This window comes from Mya arenaria, chromosome 7 (assembly GCF_026914265.1).
Source record: "Mya arenaria isolate MELC-2E11 chromosome 7, ASM2691426v1".
NCBI classification, from domain to species: Eukaryota; Metazoa; Mollusca; class Bivalvia; order Myida; family Myidae; genus Mya; species Mya arenaria.
In genome coordinates this window covers 17,921,503-17,947,704 of record NC_069128.1, presented here as the reverse complement: position 1 = coordinate 17,947,704, position 26,202 = coordinate 17,921,503, and the positions used below count along the sequence as shown (strand labels likewise).

General features: G+C 34.4%; 1 protein-coding gene across 3 annotated transcripts; it reads left to right on the top strand.

Annotated features, from left to right (window-relative positions):
• The first annotated feature begins 1,035 nt into the window (after positions 1-1,035).
• LOC128240718 (gasdermin-E-like) lies at positions 1,036-26,202 on the top strand. 3 transcript variants are annotated; one of them, XM_052957500.1, is made up of 12 exons: positions 1,036-1,160; positions 8,180-8,605; positions 9,759-9,894; positions 11,051-11,156; positions 11,352-11,502; positions 13,474-13,621; positions 16,105-16,209; positions 17,379-17,396; positions 18,481-18,614; positions 19,542-19,661; positions 20,898-21,044; positions 22,097-26,202. In XM_052957500.1, the coding sequence occupies exons 2-12, from the start codon at positions 8,306-8,308 to the stop codon at positions 22,289-22,291; spliced, it is 1,560 nt and encodes a 519-aa protein (XP_052813460.1). In that variant the 5' UTR covers positions 1,036-1,160; positions 8,180-8,305; the 3' UTR covers positions 22,292-26,202. The 3 variants fall into 3 exon arrangements, with proteins under 3 accessions (XP_052813460.1, XP_052813461.1, XP_052813463.1); XM_052957503.1 differs by having other exon boundaries at positions 1,073-1,160; positions 8,351-8,605; XM_052957501.1 differs by lacking the exon at positions 17,379-17,396.

Sequence of the window (26,202 nt, the reverse complement as noted above, 5' to 3'; positions counted from 1 at the left end):
GGGTCTCGTGCTCTCTTTACGACGTGCACGCGCTAGCGGATCGAGAAAAGGTCTGAATTTTACATAAACATGTGTATTTAAATTTGGAGTAATGAACTACCGACCTTTTTTACAGCGCAGAAGAACATCGTCCTTTTTCTAAGTTTATTTGAAAAAAAACACAACAGTTTTTGAACATCAAAAATATGAAAAACTGCAAGAAAATTGTCAAACAATGAATGCATATGAATAAATTTGATGAAAAGCAGATGTTGTGCAAGTCAAGTCAAGTGGTATTTATTTACAGAAGTCGGATAACATAACAAGTAACAGAACATCTACTGAGCTTTTACACCGACTTGCATATTAATACATGTATAATAAATATGTTCAAGATAAGAGCTAATTTATAAATATACGCATTTAAGTACAAAATAAGTCTAAGCCGAAGTTTCTGAGCACATTAAAAGCATGATAGTTATAGCAGACAGGTTTTACAATGTAATAGTATACAGCGTATGTTGGACCTGCAGCCATGGAATAATCAGCTAAATTATTATATATGTTTAAACTTTTTAAAGCAAACGCAGACATCAATCGCAATCATATACCGTATTATACAGTTAACTAAATACAAGCACTGTAATTACATGTCCAATGTATCTATATATAGGCAACATGAGTTACACAACTAGGGTAATTGGCAAGCAGACAAATCTACAGGCTGGGGAGGGGTTCACATTACACGGAGGCCAGCAAAAAACTAAATAACTAGGCTAAAACCATCCAGTATGTTGCCGCAAGTTGACCATGGAAAGCTATTTTTTATGTAACTACACATGATGAGCAAGAGATTTCAAAATGCAAAATGATATTAATTAAAAAATCGAAATGTTAATCCTCTAAGTTTTTTAGTTAGATGATGATTACGACAGCCAGTTCAGTGGTACAGTTTACAATGTTTGAATTGCTGTAATATTACAAACTTCAAACAGCGTTATTTCTCTAAAAAATATGGTATTTCGTTATCTGTCAGGTTCGGTTACTGCACGCGTACGGCATTGCCAACGATACAACTGTTGTCTGCTCCCTTGCGAACCGGCAAGTGTTGACTGCTTTCCTTCCTCTTTTGTTTTTGAGTTTCCTGCTCAAAGAAATAAGTTTATTTTCTCATTTTTAAGGTAAAAACATATATTTTATATTATACCGTTAACAGAAATCTACCCGCCACATACGGAGTAAGATTAACGTAACATAGAATGCATCTTGAAAATTTCGCTAAATACCTGAATGTATTAGATTTCGGACATTATTTGTATCCGAACTTTTTTGTTATTTTTGAGGTAGATCTATTCATATTTGTGTTTTACATCCTGAAGAACAAAGATTGTTGGTGATAGAAAACTGGTGTTTGTTTAAGTGCATTAATGATTGACTGAACCATTACACTCCTTATGTCATTTCTGACATACCTTTTCGACATAGAGAGTTTGGAATATGATTCCCCAACGATTCTGAACTCCTAAACTAGCACGCTAATACAGTTTCAATAATCTCATAAATGTTCTACAATCTGAACAATGCATCAATAAGCTATGAGGGCTCCTCCTAGGCCCAAATTTTAGGGAGAAGTGAACTTTTAGCTTACAATGAAAAAATTGCACCCCAAAATTCTTAACAATTACAATTAGACTTTATCATTCATATTCATCAGAGGTTTTATTATGATAACTCAAATAAGTTGTATGCATAGATCATCCCTCTGGTGTACAAGAATGGCATTTATTAATGGAGATCGTATGAAAAACTACTGCTTTGAGCATCTAATTGGCATGATTTATTTTTCATCACATTAGGAAAAAAAAGTAGCCTGGTTGAGTTATTTTCTGCGGAAAATCAGTTGCCCAAGCTGTATTTGGCAGTCACAAGCAATTAGACTACCACCGCTTTTGAACACTGAATTATAAATATTATTTATTTCTTCCATTTCCCAAAAAGTAATATTTGTTTGTCTTTGATCATTATTACAAATAAATTAATCACTCTTGTAAAAGTTGATTAGCATGTTTACTTTCAGCATTTATCGATACAAAAAAATCACTGTTAATCATGAAGTCATTTTCTCCCATACAGAGTTGTTTGTTTATCTTCAGTTTCACTTACTGCCTGTGGTTTCACTTTGTCATTATTATCCTGATGTAAAACTTCCCGAAAAAAAATCTGGGGCACCTTTATCCAGGGCTCTCGCGAGGGGGCGACTTGGGCGAAGTGGTCGCCTAAAATTCCCAGACTTCGCCCATTGGTATCATCAAAGCGACATTGACTTCGCCGAAAATTTTAGCACCTTGTAAATCTGTCAATCAGCGAGTATTTGGCCACTGTCCCATTAGTCAAAACATCGCAATTAGCCATTCATAAAATTTGATAATCTCCTAATCCGATGATTGGGCCGTGTCATCCAATACCAAAACATCGCCGGTAGGCGGAGCTATCGAAAGTTAACCAATCAGAATGTACATTGAGAAGACCCTGATCAAATGATATACATTCGTTAAAATGAGATATAAATGGCGACATAATTATGAAAAATCGTGTCAAGCATTAATGAAGTTAAAAAGTAATTGATATATGTATTGAACAAACAATGCAAGACATTTTAAACATTGTTCCTTTTGAAGCAGACGGTCATAGCCATCTCGGGCCATCGGCAAGGTGGCGCTCAGAAAATCAATAACATGACGTATCACCAAATATTTAATATTGGTTTTAGTGAAATGCACATGATAAAAAAATTGATTTGTAAACACAACAAATATTTGTTTTGCTTTATGTAGAGTTTTAGTACTTACAGTATCACGATGTCAAAAAACATCGGCGAGATTGCCATTTTGTCAGAACAATTTTCAGAGTTAATTTCTCAACCTCCCATTATGTATTGGTAAAGTTTTCATCAAGGACAGTGATTTAAATGTCATTTGGTTCTTAAATGTCAGCATATTTAAAATCATTTAGCCAGAGACAAGTAAATAACAGCATAGCTGAATGTGACATTCGTACCCAATCCCGAACGTACCAAAACAAGATTCGTCCCCCTACTATATTGTCAGTTAACTTATAAGTCATTTTGATTGTTTCAAATCCTTAGCTGTCTTGGTTTTTTGTTTCATTTTAGATGCTATTTGGAGATAAACTATGTGACATTGACAAATACACTTTTGCTGAGCCAAAAACGATACATTATTTTATGAACATTTTATATAGTTATAGCAATCAATTTGAATGTGAATATAAACTGAGGTGTGGTATGGCATAGTTTTTGCATCAAGTGTTATGAAAAGTATCACTTCTCCTTAAAGTCTCCCCACTTCTCCCTAAATTGACTGAAGGGAGAAGTCACTTCTCCCAAAATTTTCAGCCTAGTGAGAGCCCTGTTTATCCCCTGCCAGGAGATAGGGGTTCAAGGATAAAAATTCCTGGTTTATTTTCTGTTGCCAGAGATCATCTGAGATCATTATAGGTTAGTTTGAATAGGTATTTCATCTTTATAATCTAAATATGAGACAGCATCTTCCTATACTGGCATGACTTTGTAGTGGTGCAAGTTTGTGTTTGTAAGACTTCTCCTGTTACCTCTAATACTTCAAAACCCTAAAAGATTCTACAGCAACAGGTATTCTTTGAACAGATAGCATATGTATGTCAAAAACATTTTTATGCCCTCACAATATAGCACAGGGCTTTTTCACCTTCTTTGCTAGGGCCGAAATTAGGCTACTTCACAATTGGGACCATCTATTCCATATATTGTTATCAATTCCCTCGATTTAGAATCAACTCTATGAAAATTTAAACTAATCTCTATCCCTCTCTTGTCATTGCAACATGTTAAAAAAGGGAAGTCACAGACATGATTTATCCCCCAATAAGATCTACACATGTGTATTAATTGGAAGTCCATACATTTTAGCCTTTTCAAGCTTGGCCCTGTGGAGTGTTTGTACACATTTCATATTAAAAAGGTCATAATTGAAAAAAAATCGGCTAGAAGTAGACTCACATGTAAGATATGAGCCTTTTTTTGTAACATGAGTTCCAAGTTTAATATGGATACCTCGAACCGTGTTTAACAGGTGTCTTCAATCCTCATATATGAAATTTCCCAATTTAAGACGTTTACACATTTAAATTTCCCAATTTGCAGAATTTCACACGTTTAAATTTCCCAAAATGAATAGGCTAGGCCTCTTCACAATTTTTGGTGAAAAAGCCCTGTAGCATATTTTTCCTTGTCCTTCTCTGCGTCTGTCCATCCGTCTGTGATTCCGCAATAATGATGAGATTACTGGGTATTTGATTATTTTCTGAAAATAATAGCCCTTGCTTTTGTGACAAAGAGGCATATGGGGGCATACCTGTCCTATTTCTCGTTAAGTCAAAGGTCAATTATTGTTCAGGTAAAATACTGGTTGAGAGGCAATTTGGTAGGAAGGAAGGGGTTTAAACTTTAACTTCCTGCTTGAGTTTACTTGTCACCTTGTCTGTTTTTAATTGTCTGCCTACTTTCGAAGAAACTCACTATGGCAGTTTATAATTACCCAATTTCAACAGCTCTCAGCCATTAGAGTGCTCGTCATTCTGCATGTTGGATAACAAAAAAGTATCACACGTTTTTCTGACTGACATATTTATGCACTTAAATTGGCAGCTGAGCACATACATGTAGTTTCAGGTATGAATATTTGTTTTTTGAATATTTGTATACTGAAGAGCACTTTTGACAAGTTTCAGTTAAATCTGCTAAGTAATTCTATTCTTTCTAAATTTTTATGCACCTACATACATTCAAAACAAGAGTGGCTGTTTTCCTGTTTCTTTCTCTTTTATACTTTTTCCCAAGCCGTAAATGCAACAAATTTAAAACTTTACTGAATAATCTATTTTGAATGGTTTATTTCCCCTTATAGATAAAGCCTCAAGTTTGAGTTATGAAAAGGAAAAATAAAGATTTCTTAAAAATGCCTTCAAATTTCATTATAATCTCAAGTGATTATCCACTCAACATGGAGTAAAACTTGCAATTTGAAGTCTTATGTAACTGATAGCTCTCAGGATATCTTGGCACAGACATAAATAAACTATGTGAATTACATGCAATCATGGTCTTATTAAGGACATTTGAAAAACGTTGAGTTTGTTATTACTTTTAATTCTGGTTAAGGTTTTGCATGTTGACACATTTAAGTCAATTTCTTAGCAGTTACAATATGCATTGAATTTAAACATAAGACATGTGTTCCCAACTATCCAGCCTACTTAATTAATCAAGTCAGATCATAATAAAACTCTATCTTACATTTAATGTAAAATATTGTCCTTTTTTATTCGGCTTTAATTTTTGGTTAAGGTTTTGAATTAAGTACACACCGTGTAATTTCTCAGAAAAGACATGATGTATTGCATGGAAACATTATTCAATAGTACTTAACCATCCAAACTTTTTATTTATCTGTGTAAGATAACTTAACAAATTATGCAAAATATGGCCGTTTATTATTTGACTTAAAAATTCTGATTAAGGTTTTGTATGTTTTCGAATTCTACATTGATCCAATGCATGTGTTCCACCTAAACTTTGCATTCGGAGCTCCTCGGCCATTTTTATCAAAAACATTACCTCGGATGTATTTGGACAGAAGATCGTGTAGTAATTTTATTTAGCTGTTAAACTTTATGACTTAAAGCTGCACTCTCACAGATTAAATGTTTTGACAACTTTTTTATTTTTTGTCTTGGAACAAGCCAATTTTTTGCGAAAAATCCATGGAAACCAGTTATATAAGACTGCTGACAAAATATTAGATCGCAGATTTTTATAATTAAGTTAAAAAATGTTCTATGTTGATGATGTTTTATGCATTTTTCTTAAACCGTTAGTAACGGTTTAAGCCATAAAACATTAATATTAGAACGGAAATATGAAAATCTACGATCTGATTTTTTGTCAGCAATCTTGTATCATTGGATTGTAGATATTAACGCAAAAATTTGCTCTTTCCAAGACAAAAAATAAAAAAGTTGTAAAAATGGAATATCTGTGAGAGTGCAGCTTTAACTCGTGAGAGTCTTTATTATGTTTGCAATAATACACTTCACTGGCAATCAATTTAAAGTTAGATCAATAAATACAACTCTTAAACACTGCATTTAATAAATGATATAAAGCACAAATTTACGAACTACTTCAACTCAATGGTATACATCCGAGGTTGTTTTCGATAAAAATGGCCGAGGAGTTCCGAATGCTAAACATTGCAATCTGTAAACTTATAAGCAGCAGAAAAAGTCAAGTCTGCTGTCTCTGTGACAGCTTTAATTATTAAAAATAGCTTGCACAAAAAATGAAAAGTTTTTACCTTAAAAGTCAACAATCAAAGTGATTTTACTCAAGGTTTGAGTTGAAAATTGAGGAAATTTTTTGAAAACCTTTGTTCTTTAGTATGTAAAACACAATTAAGTTTATGTTAAGGCTGCTGCTGATGCATTCATTCATATTACAAATATTGTATGTTGTACATGTACATGTATTATGGTTATTGTGCATACATGTATCTTTTCGTTGCATTTGCAATTGAGCTGTATCACACGATTTTGGTAATTACACAGAATTATAACTTCGGAAAAGAGATCATACTAGGGTATGATAAAATGGACCCTTCGGTTGCAAGGAAAATCTGAAAGCTCATAGAGTTTTGCAAAATTGAACGATTTTAAAAGTACAAGCACTGAAATAGGCTAATGTTTCTGGAAAATTTGTGGTTCAGGAAACACTGTTTTGTAATACCCTTAATTGACCTTTAAAGTTGCACTGTCACAGATTGAACGTTTTGACATTTTTTTTATTTTTTGTCTTGGAACTAGCCAGTTTATGCGAAAATGCATGAAAACTATTCATATAAGACTGCTGACAAAAAAATAGATCGCAAATTTATATATTTAAGTTAAAAAATTGATGATTTATGCATTTTTCTTAAACAGTAATTGTAATGCTTTAAGACATAAAACATTAATTTTCGAATGGAAATATGAACATCTATGATCTGATCTTTTTGTCAGCAATCTTATATCATTGGTTTGCAGATATTTACGCAAAAAGTTGCTCTTTTCAAGACAAAAATAAAAATGTTAAAACAGTTAATCTGTGAGAGTGCCGCTTTAATTATAATCCCTACCTTCACTATGTTTTCCCACAATTTTTATCCTTAACCACACATATGATTTCTTTTTAGCTTTCATATGAGCAAAAGATATATTATACAAGTCCTAGGCCCTTGCACATGTTCATTTTGCGCACAATGTATTTTGGTGTTGTTTAACTGTCACAAACCAGGGACCTGTTTCAACGATGTATTACCGGTATATAAGTGATGTTCTTAGTCGTAACACGAAATAATCATAACGTAATATTTTTTGTTTCATTTACTTATATATATTTGTGTCCATTGAACTTAAGCCATTATGAAAATTGAACAAAAATTTGAGGGAATTCAAATTCAGAAAAATCAAGCCGTTCAAATATAATAATAAAAAAATAATTGTTGCCAACTGTGACTTTTCTACAGATTTTAAGATTTTTTATGTTATGGCTACAGTGTGTGTATACCACGTGATAAATTACGTCATATATGCTACGTCGGAAGGCAACATTTTGCTTAAAATAAAGACTTAAAACAAATAACTTTTCTTTTACTACACCATTTTAAACAAAACAAAGGGCAGTCTATGCCACTTAAAGAGCCCTGCCTTCGTGTTATTGCCAAAGTTTGATAAGGTGATTAGTTTCATCAAACACTTCGACAAACCTCTTTTCAAAGTATTGTTTTGACAGTGCTCCATCAGACGGCCGTATTGTGAAAAGGTTTGTCGAAGTGTTTTTAAAACTAAAAGCTTAGCCTCAATCAAACCCTGTTAAAAGACCGAAGGTGGAGCCCCGTAAGCGGCGTAGACTGGGCTATGTTTCATTTAAAATGTTGAAAAAATAGTGAAGTAATCTTTGTTTAAAGTCTTCATTGAAAGACCTTCCGACGTAGCATTTATTACGCAATTTATCACGTGGTATACACACACTGTGGCTAAGATCCTTTTAAGAAACAGGACTCTGTGAGTGACTATGTTGTAACTCTGTTGTTATTTTCCTTTGCAGTTTTGTCCAATCTTCCCATTCCTTAACTGCATGAAGCCAATTTAACATGTACGTCAACCTGTGTCAATATATCTAGCAGCACACAGTTATAACTGACCCGTTGCCAATCATGAGCCTACGTTTACAATGTCAGTGAGAAACGGCTGGCAGACATTTGTCACAATATTTCAGAGTTCTAGGTTGCGACTAGGGAAACCTGAAATAAAAGCATCAAATATTCAGCAGTTTAGACCCGAGTTCACGCTGAAAGAAATGTTTACGGCAGCGTGTTATCAGTTTGTGAAGTCGATAGGGAAGACGACGCTTCACGCTACACCCAGTCTCGATGAGAAAGACAATGTTAAAATGTTCCAGTTGGTCGTCAAGACAAAGCGAAGAAGTTTTATCTTCTGGGAGAAGTCTGACTTCAGACCAACAGAGTTTCAGGTATAATATAAGGCCAAACAAAAGTTATCCAACTGACTATTTTTAAGCCAACTCAAGGTAAACTAGGGGTGAGAGTGGTCTAGGTATCAACCTCTCACCCAAGAGGTTATAGGTCGATCCCCACCAGGGGTACTTAAAAAAAATCTCATGGCCTCTAAAAAAGCACACAGTACTGGTTTCTGCCCTGAAATAGAATCAAGAGTGGTTCTATAAGCTGTCTGCTTTTGTCACAATCAAGCTAGAATAAATTAGTACGGAATATACTAAGGCCAACTCTATTTTCTTCAATAAAAACCACAGGCATCTGAAGCATTGTTTGTCACTAAAATGTTGTTTAAAACCATTTTGGGAACATACAATGTGATAAACAACACATCTGAAGATATTTAGTGTCTTTGATATACAAAAAAGAAATCAAAGACACTAAATATCTTCAGATGTGTTGTTTATCACATTGTATGTTCCCAAAATGGTTTTAAACAACATTTTAGTGACAAACAATGCTTCAGATGCCTGTGGTACCAGCCATAATAGCATTTCTGGACTTGTGTCGATCAAAGATAAAAAACCATACCACCTAGAGTCATTAAACCTTCGGGGAATGTTAATTTGGTGCAAACTTGTGCTCCTTGGTTTTTGTTTCCCACTACATTTACATTGTAGAGAAATCAGATTTATAACTGCCCTTGAATTTTTAAAAAATTGTTAGTGTTACCAGCAACATTAGCAGGGGTCTTGTATTAAATATGATGTTAACTGAATGCATGTAGACAAAGTTGCCTGTAACTAAAAATCATGTGTTTTTAAGGTCCATGTCACTTTTTAGCCAGTTGAATATATTATATACATATAGTGAATAGGCATTTCTTCAATTATTGTGTACGTTGATTAATATTTTATTATATAATAGTTTACAGTTTATAACATTTGTACTAAAAAACAGCATGAAAAATTGTTAGAAAGCAAGAGGGGGGGAGGGGAGGGTAGCCTTCTTTGAAAATAAATGCGGTAATTTTGTATTCAGGAATTTTGTAGGGGGGATTGTGTGAGATATGTTTTATATGGCCGGATTTTGTGTGTGGGGATTTTGAATGGGGGAGGATGATTTGTATGGAATGATTTGCGACCAAGTTGTTAATGATGCTTGTTTCAGCTTACGGATGTAATGATGGTCCAAAAGCCACTTGGTATCTCAACCCAGCAGACAGATCTTGTCTCCGAGTTCAACAGAACATCCAAAGTATCGCTGAAAGGCAAAATCGGCGCCGAGATTAGCAAGGAAATTTTAGGTAGGGCTTATAAGTAAACAGTTATTAAAAAGAAATTTAAGCTTATTCTTCTAGTTCTGTATTCTAGTATTGTTTTTGATGTTTCAAAAGCAAATAAATTTGATAATCATAAGTAAATTCTATACTGACTTATATAAGGTATTACTGGGTCCATTGTAAAACTTGTTGTTAACTTTGTTAATGTGATCGTTGTTAACGGTCGAATCTTTACTAGGATTAAGATGGACACTGCACTTTTGATTTGCAGTATTTCTAACAAGGTACAAAACCCAGTTTCAGATGTACGTGTTTTATCTAAATAAATGAGCACTTACAAAATAGTTCACCTTTAAAAGTTTACAATGATGCTGTTAAGAAGGTTGTTAACTTCAACAAAGTTTCAAACAATCAGCCCATGGATTGTAAAATAAAAATAAACTTTTTTTGTGCATACTGGCACATTTTAGCTCATAGTTCTAATTGAGCAAGGAAAATAAAAAATGAATACTTTCTTTTCTAATATTATGATTTTTATGCCCCCGAAGGTGGGCATATTAAAATCGCACCGTCAGTCCGTCTGTCCGACCGTCTGTCCGTCCGTGTGACCAGCTCAATAACTCGTGTCCGGGCTGTAACTTTCCCTTGTATGGACAGATTTTAAAATAACTTGCTACATGTGTTCAGCATACCAAGATGACGTGTCACGTGCAAGAACCGTGTCCCTACCTCTTAGGTCAAGGTCACACTTAGGTGTTTATTCACAATGGAATGCAGCATATAAGGACATAGAGTATAGGTTGTCATGTCAGGGCTGTAACTTTTTCTTGTATGGACAGATTTTAAAATAACTTGCCACATGTGTTCGGCATACCAAGACGATGTGTCACGTGCAAGACCCATGTCCCTACCTCTAAGGTGAAAGATACAGTTAGTGCTTATTCACAATGGAATGCTGAATATAAGGACATAAGAATGTAGGTTGTCAAGTATGGGTGGTATTTTTTTATGTTCAGAGGCAATTTAAAATAACTTGCCATATGTATTTGTTTGATCTTTAACTTTTCATGTACTGACCTTGTTCATAGGTCACTGTCACATTCGGGGGCATTTGTCACATACTGTGACAGCTCTTGTTGTTTATGAGTTTATACCATTATATGATATGGGTTTTTTTCAGATGTTGAGTTGGAAGCTAAGGACACGCTAACACTGGACATCAAGTTTGGCAAGGTGAAAAAAGTGGAAATTCGGGAGCAGGAACTAATTGACAGCCTGACTAACAGGTACTTGCCACTTTGAGCTTATCTGTTATTCAAAGAACTAAATTTGAAGTATTGTCATAGCCTTGGCATCGTCATTGGCATGCAAAAAAAACTTTTATTATACCATACTTATTACTATAGGCATCTTTACTAGGAAGGGAATTCGCACACAGGTTTTAATTATTATCTCGTATTACAACTTTATTTCTGTTTTAGGAGCATCAACATGGACCACCCCTACATTCAACAAATCCGCAGCGATAAGTCTAAGGTGTTGTGTATCATAACGGGAGTTGCAAGCCTACCAGATGGTGGGACGATTCACAGGGTCACTGATGCTGACATTGAGGCCACCTCTAAAGTAAAAGTAAGTTTAACAACTAGGGTATGTGTTATGAATATAAGTTAATATTTTACAGCGCTTACATACCCTTTGCTTTAAAAAAATCACAACGCTGGTTAAGGGAAATCACTGTGTCGGAGTTGAAGTGATTCTATACCTGTTAAGCAGCCATCTTCATATTGGTCAAACAGTTGTTTTCTAAACATTCATAAATTGGTCCCAGTAACAGCACACTCTTGCATTTGTACTGATATGGCCTAAAAAATACATTTGGTTCGGGTAAATCCGACCCTACCTACGAAATAGGCGCCTACCCTACTGCTTTTTAGCTTGACTATATGAAGAATAGGTGGGCTATACTACTTGCCCCAGCGTCGGCGTCAGGTGTCGGGGTCGGGGTCCGGTTCAAGTTTTAGGGCAAGTTGGGATTTTCACTTATTAGTCCAATACCCGACATTCAATTGACTTAATACTTCACACAGTTGTTCAGGGCCATCACATGATGAGGTTAGATAACTCCATATTATTCTTTACACAGATTATGGCCCCTGATTGACTATGGAACTTAGGTTAAAGTTTTAGGGCAAGTTGGAATATTTATCAATAACTTCTATACCCTTTGTTCAATTGACTTAATACTTCACACAGTTGTTCAGGACTATCACCCAATGAGGTTACACAACTCCATATCCTTAATACAAGTTATGGCCCCTGATTGACTTAGGTTAAAGTTTTAGGCAAGTAAAAGTTAAGGGCAAGTTGGGATTTTAATAAAAAAACTTCTATACCATTAATTAAATGCACTTAATAAAATTCAAAATTATTTACAACCGTCTAACAACAAGAAACATAACTCCGTTTTAAGCCTAAATACAAATTATGGCCCTTGAATTTTTTATTTTTTTTTTTAATTTCCTTTGAAAGGCATATTTGTATATTCTTAACCACATTTTCATAATGCGAAATCAAGTTATTTGAATGACTTGCGTCATTGTTTGGGCAGGCTGGTGGGAGGGCAGCATCAAAGTCACCTTATGTATCGAACAATTTTAGTTAGGTTTGACAAATAGAGACCAAACTTGGTATTATTACATCGTTATTGTATTCTAAGTCAAAGTGCGCTGTCTTATGACGGCTCTTCTTTATTCAGTTGTTTAATTTTATTTTTTTTTAATTATGGTTTAATATATTTAAAACCTTTAAAGCTTCATACAGAAGACAATAATATTCTTGCAAATGGCTTCATATTTTTTTTTAAAAAGTATGTGTTGGATTTTATATCGTTATTGGCAACCATAATCAACAACCATAATCTGTAGCTCTGTAATTAAAAAAATCATTTTATGTCAGGCTATATTGAGTGTCTACATCATAAATTAAACCCATCCCATATTTAAACTATGATTGAAAGGGGTTTAGTGGAGTCACCCTGTGGTCGGTTTGTCGGTTGGTTTATTTCAGCTCATCACAGAGTAATTGCCCTTGGTTATTTTTTTTTGCCTGGAACATAATTTGAATCTACTGGATGAAAGTTAGTTGCAAGTGGGCTTCCATACATTATAGTAAAGCCCAATTAGAGGAAGTGCAGTGTACAAGAACCATAATTCCATTCATCCAAGTACAGAGTTTTTGCCCTTTGTTACTTTTTCTTGTCTTGAGCATTACTTAATAACTCAATGGATTTTAATTAAACAAGACCCTTTGTTTAGGGGTCATGCAGTGTCGGATAACCTCAGAGTTATGGCCTCTTTTTAAAGAAACAGTTTGCCATTATTATTGCCATTACAGGTTATTTAAATACTGAATAATATAGATAGTCACATCTTAAACACTTAACAAAAAGGTATTAATCAATGCAATACTTCAAGGACTGTGAATATTAAAAAATGATTATGACTTCAAAATTTGCACTTATGCCCTACATGCCCACCCCCCTCAGACTTATAGATTTTGTGGAGACTTACTGGTATGGTGATGTCTCCATTGCTTTTACAGGTCTTCAAGGACATCTCAGGAAGCACTGGGGCAGAGTACCTTAAAGATCGGGATATTGGCTTGTCTTGTAACACAGCAGTCGCGTATAATGTTCATGAGCTAAACGTGGAGAAAAGAACGGGACAATTACAGCTGGTGTTGGCACAGGGTTGGTATTGAAGTTTAGTGCGAGTGTTTTTTTGAAGATTGTAGTATCGATAGGGGCCAATTTCCTGTGTATTCGTTTATTGGCTCAGGGCCATTTAGGGTCCTTTTCTATCTTAAAATATCCCAAACTGCACAGCAGGATACTCAGATCGGAGATCGGATAAGTCAATTAGATTAAGATCAATTAATAGAGGTTGTGTACAAATACACGTTTTTTTTTTGGGGGGGGGGTCACTTATAGAAGGCTTAAAGTAGGCCTTTAAGAAAACTGTTTTGTATTGACATAGTTACTTTAAATTCTTTTACAAGACCATAATTTAAACCAGTGCACAGTTTGAAGATATAGAGGATAATTAATTGATTGTTTCTGTGTAAGATTGAAATATCTTTCACCGAGGAGGTACCATAGTGAAAACTGATATTTTTTATGAGTGGTGTAGCTACGAGTGAAATATTTACTTTTGGTGTCAACAAACAATTTTTAGCTCGACTATTCGAAGAACAAGGAGAGCTATACTACTCACCCTGGCGTCGGCGTTGGCGTCACACCTTGGTTAAGGTTTTGCATGTAAGCACCTTTAAGTCATTATCTCAGTAAATACATCAGTTATTGCATTGAAACTTTGGATATGTATTCCCAACTATCTAAGATACTAAATTAATGAAGTTAGATAACAATTATTTGAATATAATGCAAATAATAGGCCTTTATTATTCGACTTAGAAATTCTGGTTAAGGTTTTGCGTGTAAGCACACACAGGTTAATATCTAAGCAACTACTTGAGGTATTGCATTGATACTTGATACAATGGTACTCAACCATCCAACCTACTAAATTAACTAAGTAAGATAACTCTAGTTTGCATTTAATGCAAATAATTGCCCTTTATTATTTGACTTAGAAATTCTGGTTAAGGTTTTGCGTGTAAGCACACATAGGTTAATATCTCAGCAACTACTTGAGGTATTGCATTGAGACTTTATACAATGGTAGTAAACCATCCAACCTACTTAATTAACCAAGTTAGATAACTCTAGTTTGCATTAAATGCAAAATAATTGCCCTTTATTATTCGACTTAGAAATTCTGGTTAAGATTTTGCATGTAACCACATTTAAGTCAATATCTCAGCAAATATATCATGTATTGCATTGAAACATAAGATATGTATTCCCAGATAACACTTTTTTGAATATAATGCAAATTATGGGCCTTTATTATTTGACTTAGACATTCTGGTTAAGGTTTTGCATGTAAGCACACATAGGTTAATATCTCAGCAATTACTTGATGGATTGCATTAAGACTTTATACAATGGTACTCAACCATCCAATCTACTTAAATAACCAAGTGAGATAACTCCAGTTTGCATTAAATTAAAATAATGGCCCCTTTTTTATTCGACATAGAAATTCTGGTTACGGTTTTGCATGTAACCACTTTTAAGTCAATACCTCAGCAATACATCATGTATTGCATTGAAACTTTACACACAGGCTCCCATCTATTTAACCGTCTTATTTAATCAAGTAAGATAACTCTATCTTTTATAATATATAATTTTTGCCCCTTTATTATGCGACTTAGAAATTCTGGTTAAGGTCTTGCATGTTAGCACACATAGGATAATATCTCAGCAACTATTTGATGTATTGCATTGAGACTTTATACAATGGTATTCAACCACCCAACTTAATTGAATAACCAAGTTATATAACTGTATTTTGCAAATAATGGCCCTTTATTATTAGACTTAGAAATTCTCGTTAAAATTTTGCATGGAACCACATTTATGTTAATATCTCAGCACACCATATATTGCATTGAAATCTAATCTAAAAGTGATCCATGCATGTTTCGCCAAAACATTCCAATCCTTACATTGAAAAGCGGCGGAATAGTCGAGCGCGCTGTCTCTGTGACAGCTCTTGTTCTTATTATTATGTGCCTGAAAATGATATAAAATGATAGTTATTTGTAGTTTTTCACGCCATATTGTATGGAATGAAGTCATTGAAATTATGTGCCAGACCTGTGCAGGCCATATTGGATTTTAAGGGACAGGGTCTTAATTTTCACAACTGTCTAAAACAGTGAAACATTATGTATTAATTCACTTATGAATCAGTCTTGCAAAGTATTTATTTATCTGTCTTGAAAAGCATTTAAGTGATTTTTATTGTACACAAGTTTGATTATTACCAGTCACAATTGATTTATTTCTAAGTGTTGCAAGGCCCGTAATAACTTTGGCCTTTAAACTGCACTCTCACAGATGTACCATTTTGACAACTTTTTAGGGGGGCTTATTATTAGTCAATCTTTGCGTAAATATCTTTAGAACAGTGATATAAGACCGGTGACAAAATATCAGATCACAGTTTTTAATACTTACATTCGAAAACAGAAGTTTTGTAAAAATGAGTTTTTGGCATAAAACAACAATTTTCAAACTTTAATATGTTAATGATTTCTTTGCAGGACATCATGGAGGCTTCTGTGATTGTATTGGTTACGATGAAGTAGACGCCCAGGCTGTACCTTCAGGTGCTGTTGATGTTTCTCATCCACAAATACGCCAGCTAGGTGAGTCAACTTTAGGTTAGATATAATGGGCGATTGTTCCGAACTAAGTTAAAGTTAACAACATTGTTAAAATAATTGCTGTCAACTTATATATTTTAATTGCTCTAGAACTTCTGAAAGCCTTTATTGTTTAGATGTGACGTATCAGACAACTACCAAGAAAATAGTATTAGGAATTTGATAAGGCGCCTATAAATAAATTGCTAGGTTTTCATCCTCGCCTGCCCCCTAGAACTTCTGAAAGCCTTTATTGTTTAGATGTGACGTATCAGACAACTACTAAGAAAATATTAGTAGGGATTTGATAAGGGGACTATAAATAAATTGCTAGGTTTTCATCCCCGCCTGCCCCCTAGAACTTCTGAAAGCCTTTATTGTTTAGATGTGACGTATCAGACAACTACTAAGAAAATAGTATTAGGAATTTGATAAGGCGCCTATAAATAAATTGCTAGGTTTTCATCCTCGCCTGCCCCCTAGAACTTCTGAAAGCCTTTATTGTTTAGATGTGACGTATCAGACAACTACTAAGAAAATATTATTAGGGATTTGATAAGGGGACTATAAATAAATTGCTAGGTTTTCATCCCCGCCTGCCCCCTAGAACTTCTGAAAGCCTTTATTGTTTAGATGTGACGTATCAGACAACTACTAAGAAAATAGTATTAGGAATTTGATAAGGCGCCTATAAATAAATTGCTAGGTTTTCATCCTCGCCTGCCCCCTAGAACTTCTGAAAGCCTTTATTGTTTAGATGTGACGTATCAGACAACTACTAAGAAAATAGTATTAGGGATTTGATAAGGCGACTATAAATAAATTGCTAGGTTTTCATCCTCGCCTGCCCCCTCTTTTTTCAGCCGCCCCTTAAATTTTATTGGCTCAAATAAAAATGTTGATCTAGAGATACTGTTCGGGAGTGGCATTTTTTGTTACCTTAGGTGTCCATGCATAGCATTAACATGTACAGAAGGAGAATTGTTATGATTGTGTTCGTGGTTCGTCTATATTAAAGAAAGCATGAACTCATATAAGAAAAATAAAAAATAAAATGTCAACCCCCACCCCCATTTAAAAAAATATTTGGATGAAAATCTAGCAATTAATTATATTGGCCTAAAGGTAGTAAACGGTATGCTACAAGTAGTTCATAAGAAATTGCTTTACAGGGAGGAAACATATCACAGGTTGTGTATCTCTGCTTCAGGCTTATCATAAAGCCTTGTTTATGCTGTTTGACCTCTTGTCTTTTCATGCTTTGAATCATAAATGATTTGCATGGAATACTATTAAGCTACATTTCTTTTCAAGCCTGCTTGTGGTGAGCAAGACATAGTTGTCACAGTGATTGCTCGGTGTATGTGTAAGAGGGTTTGTCTGTCCAGACTGAATTTTTCCAGGCTGTATCTTGACCATGCAAGTTTAAAAAAAATGTATCATGACCATGCAAGTTTAAAAAAATAAAGGTTCACTATGATGAGACTGCATGCCGCGCACAGGTCCCAGGTCTGTTCTTCAAACTCTTTAAATTGTTTTGTAATCATAGATAAATAAAATAGATAAATAAAAACAAATAAATAGATTACAAAACAATTTATTTCAATGGGTAAAATTAAATTTTTAAAAATATTCAAAAATATTATAAATTAGCTATGATTGCCTGCTTATGATGACTGAAGCTTGCACAAATAAAATGTTATTCTTCCTCAAAACTTGTTGTTGCTGGCAACATAAAGCTCAATACCATTTATTTTCCAATGCTTTTCAACAAGGTGAAACTTTTGTTATAACTAGGGATACAAATGAATGGCAAAATTGATATTTTTCATTGATTATACAGTTGAACCTCGCTAGGTCAAACTCTCAGGGACCGGCAAAAATACCTCATGCCTCGGAAAAATCGAGCCAAGCGCGAATGTTTACATTCAGTTTATAGAAATCAGTCCTTTAAATTAAGTTCACGCCAACGAGAAATTGGAGCCATGCATGTTCTAGACAACGGGGTTCCACTGTATTCGAATACCAAAATGAGTCTTTCATAAGTTGTAGTAAGCTATCATTATTTGATAAAGAAATACCCAGGGCCCTTCTTCGAAGATGGTACCTGGCTACATTGTACTTCCCCAAGCGACTGACCCTATGACATTCGAATACCAAACATTTGTTTGAATATTCTTTTGAACAAGTTATAAAGCACGTATTTTTCCTCATAAAACACTTTTTGTTCAGTGTTAAGCTCTTAGTCCCTCTAAAATATATATCTTCTTTCAGACAAAGACTTGGAGCAAGTGAGGAATATTTTTGCGGGAATTACATCAATGGATGACAAGACGAGGGCTGAATTGAACAAGAAGCTATTTGAGTTGATGAAAATACCCAGAGATCTCGTGCTGCTGTCAGATCTGGTAGTTTTTCGTTTCATTAGCATTAAAAGTTAATTCATTAATGTAACAAGATTTATAACTTGAAAATTAAGTTCGAGGCTTTTTTATGAAAAAGAAAATACAACTATTTATTTATCACAGTAATGATGAAAACCCCCAGATCAGGGCTTTAAAAAGCGACAGTTTTCCGGTCTGGACCGATTTTGACCACGCTGGATTGATTTCAGGAACAGGAAATGGTTAAAAAATTGGTCTGAAAATTGCTATTTTTTTCTATTTTCGATCCAAAAAGGCTAAGTCAGTAAAAATTGTTATACACAAACCTGATTTGTCATTCTCACCCCAATAAAAGGGCAAGATCACAACCATCAGATATTTGCGACCATCTCCTTTATTTCGCAACAGTAAACACTTGGTATCTTCTGATTGGCAGACGCTTGTAATCAATTCAGATGCAGCCTAATGTCAAGTTTTGGAATAAACAACATGTTCATGTAAAACTTATTAACATCCTGCCATTATTTTGTCGGTCTAAAAATGTTCCAGGCCATTTTTGACATGTCAAGGGTCATAACTCTTATAATACTATGTGAAATGTTATAGAAATGGCAGGTGCACAACTGCCAATACAGACCAACATTCCTATGAAATTTCATAAGTGTATGTGTAGTATATTGAATCTTCATGCAACACGAATTGTTCAGGGATTGTACATGATAAAATGGATACATATAGCTGTCTGGGGATGTTTTGAAATAACTGAATAGAAATTTGTTTCCAATTTCAGAAAGTTGTTTTTGATATGCTAAGGAAAGACCACCATGTATCATAATAGCAACATGTTTTTGTTAATGATACAAATCCCTTTTTTCCTATTGAATTGAAAGAAAAGATGGATACTTCCATTGCAATTTACAGAAAGAAAACAAACATGGTTCTTTTTTACAGGTGGATGAAACTGAAAAAGGGAAGCAACTCAGTCTTACTTTGATAGACCTAGCCAACAAGCTTATCAGCCCACAAGATGTGTGGCTGTACCTGCTAACAAGGGCTGGCTTCATTCTTGATGTAAGTGTATAATTTTTTATGTTTGTCAATATGCCTGCCATTCAGGAATGTGACCCACATATAAAACACCTCTCGGCTTGTTCCATATTAACAATTATGTAAAGTTTTGAGGCCAATTGATCCCATATAATTTTGTTACAATTTAAATGTGAATTGCTTACTTATTACTATTATGTAAAATAAATGACAAAAAATACATAACACACAATGTTATAAAAGTGTATCAACTCTAACTTTAGTTAGGGTTCACATATATTGACCAAACTTTGTATATAGGAAGAGATTATGGAGACCTTGGGTCAAGGTTAAGGTCATTGTAACAAAAGATAGAAGAACAGTTGAAACTGAATAGCTTTAGTAAGGGTTGACATAGCTTGACTTAAGTTGGTATTTAGGAAGAAATAATGGAGAACTTTCATTGGATTGCATTCGGGCCCCTATTGTCAAGGTCAAGGTCAGTGCTACTAAAAATAGAAAAACAGTTGAAACTAAAGTTAAAATTTACATATCTTGACTTAACGTACCGTAGTTTTTAAGAAGATTTTATGGAGACCCTATATAGGGTTGCATTTAGGGCTCCTGGGCTCAAGGTCAAGGTCACTGTTACTAAAAATAGAAAAATAACTTAGGTAAGGGTTGACATATGTTGACTAAACTTGATATTTAGGAAGAGTTAATGCGACCTTTCATTGGATTGGGACCCTTGGAGTCAAAGTCTAGGACACTGTTTCTAAAAAAAGAAAAACAGTTGAGACTGAATCTATGAAGGTTGAAGTTCTTCTGTCAATCATTGAAATCCTGGGTTTGCATTGCAGCGTTTTTTGTTTCAGATTATTTCAATTGAAATCTGACACAAAACAATGTATGCAATCCTTCATGTTTGTTATATTATTTTTAATGATACAAAAATAATATGGGGCTACGGAATAAGTATCCAAAATTCTCATATTTGTTTATCAGATATTTTTAAACATCATTTCATGTACTTCTGTAAATATATTTAATATACGTAGTACATAATACTTAATATCATAGGAGATATTAGAATTTGCTCTGCATTTTAGGAAGTAGATACAGTGTTTTACTTGTCTGAGTCAAACACCATAAGCTCTGAATTGTTTGAAACTGTGTTCATATATATTATATAGTCAAACTTAAAATCTGAAGATTTATTTTGAATAAAGTATGTTTCAAATAACCCCTTGAAATATATAACTGTATGTTCTTCAATACAAGGGTGAGGACTTAAAACCGCCGCACCAGTCAGACCCTGCCTTAGCGATGTATGGAGAACTCCTGGACGCTGCCTCCATGCTAGATGATGAAATGATGGACATGGTATCAACATTCCCGCCACACTGCGCCCAGCCTATGCTTACGCTGGTAAAATATTACCTATCATAATGATAACTCTGAGATTCATTATGTGAAAGTTAATTCTGCCATACTGCGCCCAGCCAATGCTAACTCTGGTAAAATATTACCTGTCATAAAGATAACTCTGAAATTCATTATGTCTAAGTTATCTCCCTTTGGTTATTTTTCTATTATTTGGAAGCCTTTTCACTCGAAAATGGTTTTTGTAAATAGCTCAGTGTTGTCCTTACATGTAACTTCAGAAGCGTACAATGATATTTCTTCTTATGCCTTCTTTGAAGAAGCAGGGTTATATTGCTTCGAATTGGTGGCCACCCTGTCAGTCTGAAACCAAAACTTCTCTGAGTGATAACTAGAGAACACTTTGGGCCTCAGGTCTTCAAACTTGGTAGGAAGGTTGGTCATGACCAGTAGAATTTGAGACTAGTAGGTAAATGGTCAAAGTGATGTTGCCCCTTGAACACAAAAACGTTGTCTGATTGGATAACTAAAGAATGCTAGGCTTTGGGGAATCAAATTTTGTTAGGAGCTTAGTCATGACAAGAAATTAACCTCATTGATATTTAGGTCAGTAGGTCAACGGTCATGGTAATGGTAAGGTACAACATGAAAAGTTTGTCTGACTGACCCTATGCACCTATCATATTAAGGCCCTCAAACTTGGTACAGACGTTGGTCAATGGTCAAGGTCACAGTGGCCTAGAACACAAACCTTGTCATATCAACATTAATAAAAGGGTTTGTGATACATGTTTTACTCCTCAAATTCTGTTACAAAAGCTTGTCAATCTATACCCATTATCCTCAATCTTAGTCACAACTTTATATACCCCACATACATTAAATGCATAATGACTAATATGCTACATTTAGTTGTGCATGCATGTTTAACAAATAGATCATGTTATTTGATTGTGTATCCATGCCAACCTGTGGCACCATGTTTTTTGCGCTACTTGTTGACTCATTGGTGTTGGTAAAAAACAACAAGCATTTTCACCAACTTGGGGTGCACTTGCTAAAATGTTTATAAAATCGTTGTTGTGTTTGTCTTACAGCTGGCTGAAGGAATGAAGGGGCGGGAAGTTAAAGACCCTTCAGTATTGAAAGCAGTTCTATCAGACCCTACCAGCATGAAAATGCTCCTTGACCTAGAGTTCCGACTAGAGAACGATGTTATTGATGCACCCGTCGAATTGCCGTACACCATTGACGAAGTGTATTGGCTGATTTTTGCATTGTATGGCAAATGAAAAAGTCTGCTTTAATTGTTTTGACAAGTGTCAAGCTTCATTTTGTTTTGTTTTGGCGTTGTCATTCCGTCTGTCCGACTCTCTTTTTACCTTATCTTGATGGGGATTTGTATGATAATGTTCAAACTATGTCAGAATGTTCACTTTGATGAATACTCGACTCCTTATGAAAGTGGGTAAAAAACTAGAGTCGTTATATTTCATCCAATATTCATTAAACTTAATCAGAATATTTCCCTTAACTAGACAAGGTCAGAAAAATTATGTCCAGAATCAAAAATTGGTTTCAATTAGTCAGACTTTGATAAAACTATGGTCAGAATGTTTCCCTTCATGTGTAATTTTGGAAGACTTGAAAAGTGGGTCGCATGAATCATGAACTAGGTCATAAGGTCAAATCTTAAAGAAATCTTAGGAACAAACCTAGGCAATAAATATGGCGATTCTTCAGGAGACTTGATCAGAATATTGGCCACGATAAAATGTTTGGATCGGTTTGAAACTAGGTTACATTCAAAAACTAGGTCACAAGTTCAAATCTTAATTAAAACCATTTGAACAGTCTAGAAGTTATATTTTTGCAATATTTCTTGTCCAATATTCATCAAACTTAATCAGAATGTTTGCCTTGATGATTTTTTTATAAGGTACTAGGTCAAGTTTAAATACTACACTATATACAATATTATTTCATTTCAAATAGTTGTAAAGAACCTCATTCATCACATCAGCAGTCTTGCATGTTTTGGTTGGAATATTTCATCAACATGTTCCATGCAATCTACTTTGCCTAATATGAGGGTGGATGTCAACGAATTTGCTTGTTTTTTGTTATTGCACTTTACTTGAAGTCTAATTGTCACTTTTTATGGCACGAAGCAGTATTGGTCTCATGATTTTTGTATTTGTATTTTTGAATGCATGATATGAATTTGTATCATTGTTTGCAAGTTTTTAGCTCGACTATTCGAAGAATAAGGAGAGCTATACTACTCACCCAAGCGTTGGCGTCGGCGTCTGCGCCTTGGTTAAGGTTTTGCGTGCAAGCACACATAGGAATATCTCAGCAACTACGAGAGGTATTGCATTGAGACTTGATACAATGGTACTCAACCATCCAACCTACTCAATTAACCAAGTTAGATAACTCTAGTTTGCATTTAATTAAAATAATAGGCCTTTATTATTTGACTTCGAAATTCTGGTTAAGGTTTTGTGTTCAAGCACACGTAGGTTAATATCTCAGCAACTACTTGAGGTATTGCATTGAGACGTGATACAATGGTACTCAACCATCCAACCTACTTAATTAACCAAGTTAGATAACACTAGTTTGCATTTAATGCAAATAATTGCCCTTTATTATTCGACTCAGAAATTCTGGTTAAGATTTTGCATGTAAGCACACATAGGTTAATATCTCGGCAACTACTGGATGGAATTGCATTGAGACTTTATAAAATGGTACTCAACCATCCAATCTAATTAAATAACCAAGTAAGATAACTCTAGTTTGCATTAAATTAAAATAATGGCCCCTTTTTTATTCAACATAGAAATTCTGGTTAAGGTTTTGCATGTAACCACTTTTAAGTCAATGCTTCAGCGAATACATCATGTATTGCATTGAAACTTTACTCACATGCTCCCAACCATTTAACCTTTTTATTTAATCAAGTAAGATAACTCTTATCTTTCATATTATATCATTTTTGCCCCTTTATTATGCAACTTAGAAATTCTGGTTAAGGTCTTGCATGTTAGCACACATAGGATAATATCTCAGCAACTACTTGATGTATTGCATTGAAACTTTATACAATGGTATTCAACCACCCAACCTAATTGAATAATCAAGTTAGATAACTGTGTTTTGCAAATAATGGCCCTTTATTATTACACTTAAAAATTCTGGTTAAAATTTTTCATGTAAGCAGATTTTTGTTAATATCTCCGCACATCATGTATTGCATTGAAATCTAATCTAACAGTGATCCATGCATGTTTCGCCAAAACTTTTCAATCCTTACACTGAAAAGCGCGCTGTCTCTGTGACAGCTCTTGCTTTTAAATAAAGTATTTTACTGTAAATACGCATAATAAACACTTGAGCAAATATTGATAAACATTGTTAATTTGTTTGCTTGTGATAATTTGAAAATGTGTATTTTTTAACTCCTTGATTGTTGTGGTATATATTGAATATTTATATGACTTTCAATTATACATGCCATTATTTCTGGAATGCATAAAACCACCTTTGTTCTGTACTGTAAAAGGTTATAAGTTGCATCAAGATATTTTGGGTCTTTTTGGTTCAAATCATATCTATTCACATTTGTACCATGTTGAAGAGACCTGGACTGTGCCCAGGTTTGTCTGGGGAATTCACCACTTCATCGATAGCTGTAGTTTGAATGTTGATTTAATACAAATCTGAAATCATTTTTGTCTGTTCATTGTGTGTTTTGATTTTAATTTGTACTTCTGTACGTCTCAAACTGGTATACATTTTCAACCATTTTGAATCGTTGAATCGTTGAAAATAGTTAACCATATTCATTTATTTAAATGAAATTAATTTTAGTGAGAATATATATCTTTGTATGTATTATACTCAATGCTTTACGGAAAAGTATTTGTATTTCATTTATGTAATTTATAATTTGATGAGAGAGTTCTGGAACAAACTAGAGTTTATTGTTATGCTTGAAACATTTTGTACATTTTCACGTTACTTCTTGCAAATATTTTGGTTTTTTATTGCAAACTAGTGTTTATTTTTAATGTGCTGTTTTGCTTTATAATACTTTTATACTTTTTGTACATGTACACACTAGTTGGTGCTGTATCATGTTGTTTTTTTCTCATGTACTTATTCTTGTTGTATGTCATATTAATCTGAAATGACATCGCCATACCATCCAACATTTGCCAAAACAGATTGCCCTAAAAGTGCAATTTATTCTACCTTTGGCCTTTTCCCAAAACTCATTGATCATAAATTGCCATACCATGTGCCATTGGCTAAACAGATTGGCTGCATGTACTTCATACTTTGTATTAGCTACAGTTGGAAAGGTTGTAATGATATTTGGACAAGGTAGATACACTTTGTGTTAGTAATTCTACTATGTTAACTATACACATTTGCCATAATTTGAATGCAATAAATTAGTAGAAGTCTTTAATTATACCCCCCAAAACAAAGTTTGGGGGGGGTATACTGGAATCGGGTTGTCCGTCTGTCCGTCTGTCTGTCCGTCTGTCCGTCCGTTTTTTTTTTGTCCGGGATTCATCTTTGTCGTTATTGAACAAATCTTTTTCAAACTTTCAGATATTAATGGCCATGATGTAAACTTGCGCCTCTGTGAAATTGGTACGGGTCACATGACCCTGACCAGAGTTATCTCCCCTTGATGTGTTAAAGTAGGCAAAATAAGCCCTGTCCGGGATTCATTTTTGATATTATTCAACAAATCTTTTTCAAACTTTCAGAAATTAATGGCCATGATGTAAACTTGCGCCTCTGTGAAATTGGTACAGGTCACATGACCCTGACTGGAGTTATCTCCCCTTGATGTGTTAAAGTAGGCAAAATAAGCCCTGTCCGGGATTCATCTTTGTTATTATTCAACAAATCTTTATCAAACTTTCAGAAATTAATGGCCATGTTGTAAACTTTCGCCTCTGTGAATTTGGTACAGGTCACATGACCCTGACTGGAGTTATCTCCCCTTGATGTGTTAAAGTAGGCAAAATAAGCCCTGTCCGGGATTCATCTTTGTTATTATTCAACAAATCTTTATCAAACTTTCAGAAATTAATGGCCATGTTGTAAACTTTCGCCTCTGTGAATTTGGTACAGGTCACATGACCCTGACTGGAGTTATCTCCCCTTGTAGGCAAAA

Bases quoted from the DNA above. Each gene is read 5' to 3' on its own strand.
- LOC128240718 (XM_052957500.1), top strand. From the start codon at position 8,306: ATGTCAGTGAGAAACGGCTGGCAGACATTTGTCACAATATTTCAGAGT. The intron at 18,615-19,541 runs GTAGTTTTTCGT...TCTTTTTTACAG, and splicing joins TCGTGCTGCTGTCAGATCTG to GTGGATGAAACTGAAAAAGG. The intron at 21,045-22,096 runs GTAAAATATTAC...TTTGTCTTACAG, and splicing joins CCCAGCCTATGCTTACGCTG to CTGGCTGAAGGAATGAAGGG.